Source organism: Aureococcus anophagefferens (assembly GCF_000186865.1).
Source record: "Aureococcus anophagefferens unplaced genomic scaffold AURANscaffold_1, whole genome shotgun sequence".
NCBI classification, from domain to species: domain Eukaryota; class Pelagophyceae; order Pelagomonadales; family Pelagomonadaceae; genus Aureococcus; species Aureococcus anophagefferens.
The window spans coordinates 2,248,117-2,256,689 of record NW_008705561.1 but is presented as its reverse complement, the minus strand read 5'-3'; the positions used below and the strand labels follow the sequence as shown (position 1 = coordinate 2,256,689).

The 8,573-nt window shown below is 69.6% G+C and overlaps 2 protein-coding genes across 2 annotated transcripts; both read left to right on the top strand.

Moving 5' to 3' along the window:
- Positions 1-2,672: 2,672 nt before the first annotated feature.
- On the top strand, positions 2,673-2,930 carry AURANDRAFT_18921 (hypothetical protein; the record flags this gene model as incomplete). Its single annotated transcript, XM_009034357.1, has 1 exon — positions 2,673-2,930. A coding segment is annotated over one exon (258 nt), but the record flags the coding sequence as incomplete, so codon positions are not given.
- A 3,702-nt stretch (positions 2,931-6,632) lies between these two features.
- On the top strand, positions 6,633-7,529 carry AURANDRAFT_18958 (hypothetical protein; the record flags this gene model as incomplete). Its single annotated transcript, XM_009034358.1, has 1 exon — positions 6,633-7,529. One exon carries the CDS (start codon positions 6,633-6,635, stop codon positions 7,527-7,529), a length of 897 nt encoding a protein of 298 aa, XP_009032606.1.
- Between the last annotated feature and the right edge of the window lie 1,044 nt (positions 7,530-8,573).

Genomic DNA, 8,573 nt, shown 5'->3' with positions numbered 1-8,573 from the left:
GGTCCTCCTCCTCCTCCTCGGACCCGTAGGCCCAGAGCGGCGGCGGGCGGCTGCCCTCCCGAAGGTCCATCGTGCTCCCGGGAGTGTCAGGAGCCAAGATCGTCTCACCGACATCGACGTCTCAACGGTCGCCTTTTTTACTAGCCTAACTAGGATATGTTTGCTCGGGGCCGCGCGCGCACGCCTAGACGCGAACCTACAGGTGTCGGCGATTCGGGCTTGATCTGAGATCAGCCCCCCCAGGCTTTGCTCGTTTTGTCAGATCTGGGCTAAAACGCGTCTTTCGCTAGCCGATGCAGCGGTTCCAGGACTTGGCGCGGCGCTCGGTCTGTGGACCTTGCCGCGCCTCGGGCCCGGGTGCGAGTCGCTCGGGAAAGACCATCGGTCGAAGGCGAGCAACTTAGTTCGCGTCGGGGCAGCCCGTGGATGACGAGAACGGCCGTTAATGGTGGGGGGCGACCGACGAGAGGCCCAACTTAGTTCCAGGGCTCGAGCGGGCCGCGGCATCTCGAGTAAACACCGCCTGGAATGTCCCTCCCGAGTGGCCTGTCAAGGTTGCCGCGGCCCGAACGCCGCATGCATTGCGCAGTGAGCGCCGTGTCACCCGCGGCGCCGCGCGCCTCCCGGAGCCGGTGAGGTGATCTCGATCAAATCGGCTCGAGCCGAAGGGCTGCCGCGAGGGCATCTGATCGCCCTCATGACGAACGATTCCCGACGCTCTGTGACTCGAAGGCGACCGAAATTCGGGTCGGGGGAAGCTGCCGCGCCCCATTCCACCCCCTGAGGCTGCCCGTTTGCGCCACCTCGCAATCGTCCGGATGTCGCGTCTTTTCATGTGCCTCACCCACATGTTTGCGGACCTCAAAGCCGCTGGGATCGTTGCACGTCGCTGCATATTCGAGGAGCACGGGGCCCTCTAAGGTGGAGATTCCATCAGCTGCCATAGCAGCTTCGAGCGCCTAACTAATCCAGATACTCGACGTCCTGCCGGGGATAAACGATGGTTCGACCGTAGAGCGGCAGGACGAGTACGGGACACGAAGCAAAAAAACGGGACAAACGCACGGAGCGACTCCTCAGACCCCCGGGGGTCGCGCCCTACCGGTGGGGTGCGTCCCAGGAGCCGCGGGGCCCGGAACTGACGCGCCTGGGGGGGTCGATTTCAAATCGAGCCTTCGGTCTTTCGGAGTGGGGAAACTACGGACTCCTGGCGTCGCGGCGGACTCGTCCGCGGGCGGCTCGATGCCGAAACCGTGAATCCAAGAGTTGAGGTCCGGAGCGGCGAGCCGTGTGAGCTTGCGACGCTGTATAACAGTCTGTTGCGGCGCACGCGCCCCGCGACGCCAAGATGCCGTCGCGCGCGATGAAAAAGAAGCAGTCGAGCGGGGGGTCGAAGGGCCGCGGCGTCGCGCACGCATTATTACGACGGACGAAGTCGAGCAGCGGGGACGTCGTCGCGAATGCGCTAACAGTCAGCCCGTTCACGACGTCGCTCACATCTTTAGAGGCCTCCCTGGCGAACGTCGGCCTGGTCGTGGCGCTCGCGCCCGACGTGCGTCCCGCGGCGTCCGTCCGCCCCGCCCCCCCCGCCTCGACCGTCGCGCGCGCGCGCGCTCGCGTTCTTCGGCGGAAGAGCGAATCCCCCGGCCCCCGGACGCCGACCGCGCGCCCCCCCCCCGCAGGCGGACACGGGCGACGAGGTCGCCGAGGCGCGGGAGAAGCTCCGGGCCCTGGCCGACGTGCTCAGCGAGGCGTCGGAGGCCCTGCGGCACGAGTCGGACGAGAAGGCCGGCGACGACGGGAGCGACTCGGGCGGCGACTCGGACGGCGCGGCGTCCGTCGAGGACGCGGAGCCTGGGGACGACTCGCCCGCGAGCGACTCGCCCGAGGTGCCGACGTCGTCGACGCTCGCGACCGCGGTGACGTCGCCCGGGACGAGCGTCCGGACTTCGGCGCTGACGGCGCAGACGACGGACGCGCGCATCGAGTCGTCGCGGAGCAAGCGGTGGTACGGGCGGAACGTGGAGCGCGCGAAGCTCTTCTTCGGCGTCGTGCCGGGCCACGACGACCCCGACGCGAACGTGCTCCCCGAGGAGCCCCGGGGCTGGGTGCCCATGATCTCGCCGACGGGAAACGGCCGCGTCGCGTGGGACCTGCTCATCGCGATCTTCCTGCTCTACATCACCATGGTCGAGCCTTTGAGCCTGAGCTTCCTGCCCGACGCCGTCCTCGCCTGGGGCACGCCCCTGGGCACCATCAACCGCGTCGTCGACGTCGTCTTCCTCGTCGACATCTGCCTCAACATGCGCACGGGCTACGTCAACGAGGACAAGGCGCTCGTCATGGACCCGAAGCTCGCGCGCACGGCCTACCTCCAGTCCTGGTTCCCCCTCGACTTCGTGAGCTCCATGCCCCCCGTCATCGAGGTCGTCATGTTCGCCGCGAAGTCGAGCTCCAGCGGCGGCAGCGGCGCGCGCATCGTCCGCCTCGCGCGCGTGCTCAAGATCTCCAAGCTCCTGCGCCTGGCCAAGCTCATGAAGCTCACGGACCGCGACAGCGCCTTCGCCGACTCCGTCGAGGACTTCATGGCGTCGTCGTCGTCCATGTTCGCGGTGCGCTGCTTCTCGATGATGGTCGCGTCGTTCGTGCTCGCGCACCTCCTCGCCTGCTTCATGGCCGTGTCCGGGCCCGGCTGGCTCGAGACCTACGTGCCCGACGGCCGGCCGGGGGCCCGCGACGTGTCGCCCGACGACTGGTACTGGTTCCGCCAGTACGTCGTCGCGTTCTACTGGGCGTTCACGACGATGACGTCCGTGGGCTACGGCGACGTCACGCCCGAGTCCGACGCCGAGCGCATCTACGCCATCTTCGCCATGATGATCGGCGTCGCCTTCTACTCCTACATCATCGCGACCGTCGCGTCGATGGTCACGGCCGCGGACGCCAAGTCCGTCATCTACTTCGAGCGCATGGACCAGCTCAGCTCGTGGATGCGCCACTACAAGTTCGAGATGAGCCTAAGGCGCCGCACGCGCCGCTTCTTCAAGCAGTTCTACGCGACGCGGTCCGCGATCGACGAGCGGTCGATCCTCGAGAATTTGGCGCCGCAGCTCCAGGAGGCCGTGTCGTCCTACCTGCTCCACACCTTCGTCAAGACGCACCCCCTCTTCTCCAACTTCCCCGAGGGCACGCTCTGGAAGATCTTAGCGATAGTGCGCACCATCCAGTTCGAGCCGGACACGGACGTCGTCGCGACGGGGTCGCCGTCGTCCGCGCTCTTCATCCTCCTCAGCGGCAGCTGCGAGTGCGTCCTGCCGCGGCCCGGCGACGTGCTGGGGCCCGGCGCGCCCAAGGTGCCCCGGCGCCGGTCCTCCGAGAAGCTCGAGGTCCCGCCGGACGCGGACGGCGCCGCGGCGGAGACGCCGGGCGAGCGCGTCGCGATCGGGCCCGGCGCGTCCTTCGGCGAGCTCTGCCTCCTCGGCGTCCGCGCGAGCTCCCTCGTCACCGTGCGGACGCTCACGCCCGTCGAGTGCTTCCTCGTCCAGCGCGACGCGTTCCTCGACTCCTTCGCGAACCTCCCGGAGGTCCTCGACTCGATGATCGCGAAGCGGACGCTCTTCCTCAAGCACCAGGTCCGCCTCCCGCCGAAGACGCGGGCCCGCGCGCCGGGCCTCGCCGCGCCCCGCCGCGCGTCCGCCCCGGCCATCGTCCGCTTCAACAGCGGCGGCGAGCCGGAGCGCGACGGCGCCCTCGGCACCTCGAGCTCCGCGCCCGGCCGCGTCGGGTCCCCGGGCCTCGGCCCCCTCGTCCGCCAGCCGACCCTGTAATCGACGCTCGAGTCTACTTGGCGCCGCCCGCCTGGGAGGCCATGGGCGCGGGCTCCGGCAGGCACTCGCCCGCGTCGTCGCAGCGGCGGCACTCGCCGTTGGCGAAGCGGTAGGAGGAGAAGGACCGCACGTCGCAGCGCGCGAACCAGGTCTGGAAGATCTGGATCGTGTCCGCGTGCGCCGTGAGGACGACGTGGTCGCCCGCGTGGCGTTCCTCGAGCACGTCGACGAGCCGCCGGAGCCGCGCGCAGACGTCGGCGACGGGCTCCACACCGCTTGTGCCGTCGAAGGGGTCCGCGAGGTCGCGCCGGAAGACGTCGTCGTAGGCGCCCGTCGGCGCGCCGTCGAGGTCGCCGAAGCCCCGCTCGCGCAGGCCCTCGAGGAGGCCCACGCGGACGAGCGGCGGGCACTCGAAGTCGCCCGCCGCGAGCTGCGCCAAGCGCTGGACCTCGAAGGCGACGAGGTGGCTCGTCTCCCGCGCGCGCGTGAAGTTGGAGCTGTAGAGCGCGAGCTTGGCGAGGTCGACGGACCCGTCGAATTCCTCGAGCGACGCCCAGAGCGCGCCGCCCGCGGACCGCGCCTGCGACTTGCCGAGCTCCGTGAGCTCGTGGGACGCGCTGCCGAGCACCGGGTCCGACGAGATGACGTTGGCGACGTTGGCCGTCGACTGGCCGTGGCGGATGCACCAGTAGGTGTTTTTGACGGTCTCGGGCGGCGGCACGATGTCGGCCACGGTTTTGGCCGCGAGCGCGAGCGGGCGGCGGCGGTCCTGCGTCGGGACGAAGCCCGCCGCGATGCAGCTCAGGGCCAGCAAAGCTGGTATGGTCGGAGCCATTGCGAGCCGACGCAGAGGTGCAACTTCGAGCAAGGTAAAGCTCAACGAGTGCTGCGCCGACCTCAACTTCTCAGCGTGCCGTGATTGCCTGACGAGGACCAGCCATGGTTTGGGCAGCCCTTCCCTGAGCTTGGACCATGGGCGTCGGCACGGATGGGGTCGCCACGGGGCGGCACCTGGGCCAGGCCTGGTTCTTCTGCATCATGATGTCCTGGGGCATCTTCGCCGAGACCTACACCTTCTTCGTCAGCAAGAAGATCTACGGCAACGACGACGACGACGACGACCGGTCCGTGACGTTGACGACGTACTGGGCCATCTGCTACGCGCTGGCGCAGTTCGTCGGGACGCCGATTTTAGGCGCCCTCAGCGACGTCGCCGGCCGGCGGCCCATCCTCATGGTCGGCGTCGCCGTGGACATTTTGGGCTTCCCCGTCATCGCGGCGTTCCCGAACCCGACGGTGTTCCTGGGCTGCGGCTTAGTGATGGGGCTCCTCGACGCGACGTCGGCCATCGTCAAGGCGACGATCGTCGACTTCGTCACCGAAACCGTCGCGCGCGGCGAGTTCGACGCCATCGCCGGCGGCGAGTCGGACTACGCCTTAGCGCGGCTCTCCTATTCCTTCTTCCGCGGCGGCGACGGGCCGCCGGAAAAAACGCTGACGCGGGAGGCGCTGACGTCCGAGTACGCCCTGCTGAACGCCTACGCCGTGCTGGGCATGGTCGTCGGCGTCGCGCTCGGCGAGCTCCTCTACGACGAGGTCGGCCTGCGGCTCGCGATGGCGTGCTCGGGGCTGTTGCTGCTGCCCGTGGCCGGCTTGTTGCTCGCGCGCTTCCCGGAGACGCGCCACGGCGACGCGTCCGAGGCCGACGCGGCGGCTCCCGGCTTCCGACGCAGCGGGTCTCAAACCGAAGCGGAGCACGACCCGCTCAAGGGCCTGCGGCGATCCGTCGGCTTGTTCTTCCGGACGCCGCGCATCGCGAAGCTCGCGGCGGGCACCTTCGCCCTGGCCGTGGGCATCTACGGCTGCCAGTCCATCGTCTTGTACTACGGCGAGGACGTCTTCGGCCTCGGGTCCGTGGACATCATGATCGTGCTCTTCGAGGCGACGTTGATCGCGCCCGCGTGCTCCTACGTCGCCGTGCGCGTCTTCGTGCCGGCCTACGGCGCCGCGGACACCTTCGCGGGCCTGGGCCTCGTGAGCCTCGCGGGGTCCGTCTTCATCGGGCTAGTGACGACGCCCGCGCTCTTCTTCGCGGGCGTGCCCTTTTTCTTCGTGGGCTACGCGGTGCTGCCCATCGCGTTCGGGCCCATGGCGAACGAGATCCCCTACCACGACCAGGGCCGCTTCCAGGGCGCGATCTACGGCCTCTGCACCGTCGCCTCGCTCGTGGGCTACTACGTCTTCCTCGTGTTGTACCAGCACACCTACGACTCCGCCGTGCCGGGCGCCGTGTTCCTCGCCGTGGCCTGCGTCAACGCCGTCGCCATCGCGTTCTACCACGCCGCGGGCAACGCGCCGCCGGGCACGGGCGCCCTCGCCGAGACGACGCCGGCCGAGGCGCCCGACGACCCCAAGCGGGCGCTCCTGCCCGCGGAAAGCGGGGGGGCGGGCGAGGGCGCGGCCGCGGGCGAAGGCGCGGCGTAAACTTGCAGGCCTACATGCTGTGGGCCGGCGCAGCGTGGCGTCAACTTTGGTGCAGCGGCGGCATCACCGCAACATCAGCTCCACAAAAAAGCGGCGATCGAGACCAGCAAAATGGCCGCGACCCCAGTCGACGAGGACCTCGCGAAGGTGAACCTGGCGGACGCGCCGCCCCCGCCGCCGGGCGCCGGCGGCTTCTCCTTCGCCGCGGCGCCCGTCGGCGGCGCGCCGGCGGGCGGCTTCTCGTTCAACCTCGCGCCGCCGGCGGCGCCCGGGGCCGGCGGCGGCGACGACGACGACGAGGACGAGGAGGAGGACGACGAGATGGCGGGCCCGCCGCTGCCCAAGGAGGTGCTCCAGCGCGTGCTGGGCCTCAAGGCCCTCGAGGAGCAGCGCGAGGCGCAGATGAAGGCGTACCTCGTCGAGCGCGCGGCGCTCGAGCAAAAGTACAAGGCGCTGATCGACCCCATCTACGGCGAGCGGTCGAAGATCGTGCGCGGCGAGCTCGAGCCGGCGCTGAGCGAGGAGGACCGCGCGACCGTGGAGCAGGCGGGGACGACGACGGACGAGGCCGACGGCCCGATCGTGGGAGTGCCCGACTTCTGGCTCTCCGCGCTGGGCCGCAACGAGGCCTTCGAGCACTTCCTCGAGGAGCCCGACGTCGCCGCGCTCAAGTACTTGGTGGACGTGCGCTGCGCCGACTTCGAGGATCTGACCGGCTTCACGGTCGAGTTCGAGTTCGCCGAGAACCCGTTCTTCTCCGACTCCGTGCTCACCAAGTCCTACGCGATCCCGAACCTCGTCGACGCCAACGGCCAGCCGGAGCTCGAGAAGATCACGGGCTGCGAGATCGCGTGGAAGGACGCCAAGGACAACCTGTGCGTCCACGAGGTGAAGAAGAAGCAGAAGTCGAAGCGCGGCAAGAACGCGGGCCAGACGCGCGTCGTCGCCAAGCTCGAGGACAAGCCCTCCTTCTTCCACTTCTTCAAATCCATCAAGCTCCCCAGCGCCGACGACGACGACGAGGACGAGGGCGACGGCGAGGAGTTCGACGACGCGGCCCGCGACAAGATCGACAACGACGTCGAGCTCGCCTTCGCGCTCCGGAACCAGATCGTGCCCCACGCCGTCCTCTGGTTCACGGGCGAGGCCTGCGACGACGACGACGACGAGGACTACGACTACGACGACGAGGAGGGGTCCGACGACGAGGAGGACTAGGTCGCCGCGCGCCTTCGCGTCGCGCCCCCCTGTAAAATTGATGCTACTCCATAAAATCGCGGTCCTCGTCGTCGCGGCGCAGCTCGAAGATGAAGGCGAGGCGCCGGTCGCGGCCCCGGTGCGGCGCGACGCGGTGCACCGTCGCGGCGAACGCGCCGCGGGACCGGTCCTCGAGCGCGTCGCCCGCGAGGACGACGAAGGCCGTCCGGCCGTATGCCCGCGCGTCCGCGGCGCGGAAGGTGCCGCCGCCCGCGGCGACCTCGAGGCCCGGGTGCGTCGCCGCGGCGACGGTGAAGAGGCCCGGGTCCGTGTGGCGGCCCATGGACCGGGGCTCGTCCGCTTCGCAGGGGCGGTAGGAGAACGCGTCGAGGACCGACGTGTCGCGCCGCTTCACGGCCTCGAGGCCCGGCGCGCAGCAGCGCAGCACGCGCAGCGCGAGCGACCGGCAGAGCTTGAAGAGCGTCGCGGCGCCCGCGCCGACGCCCGGCGCGGCCGCGACGTCCGGCGACGCCGCGTGGACCCACTCGCGCCGGTCCGCGGCGTAGGAACTCGCCGCGGCGGCGCGGGCGACGTCGCGCTCCTTGGCGCCCTCGGGCCGCGCGAACCAGTCGCGGTAGCGCCGCTCGACGTCGTCGACGTAGGCCGCGAGCGCGCCGTCGCCGTCGGCGAGGCGCGGCACGACGGCGCCGTCGCGCTTCAGCGCCTCGGCGACGGTCGCGGGCAGCGGCGACCCGTCGGGTTCCACGTCGAAGGTTGCGAGCGGCGTTTCAGAGAGCGCTGCCATCGGGTTTTGTGAGCTGTGGCGAGCGGCATCGGAGAGCGCTGCCATATGCTCGCTCGCGCGCTTCGGCTACTGCTTTTTCCCGATTTTTTTTTCCAGCGATGATGACCGCTTCGAATGCGGCCTCACAGCTGCTGGGACGCTGCGTTAGACGGGTCTATCGGCGTCTCTGCCTCGACCTCAGCCATGCTTTGTGCCGCAAAGTGCTCCTTGATGTGACCTTGAGTTTTGCTCGGCTCGCGAAGTTCCAGCCAGCCGGCCGC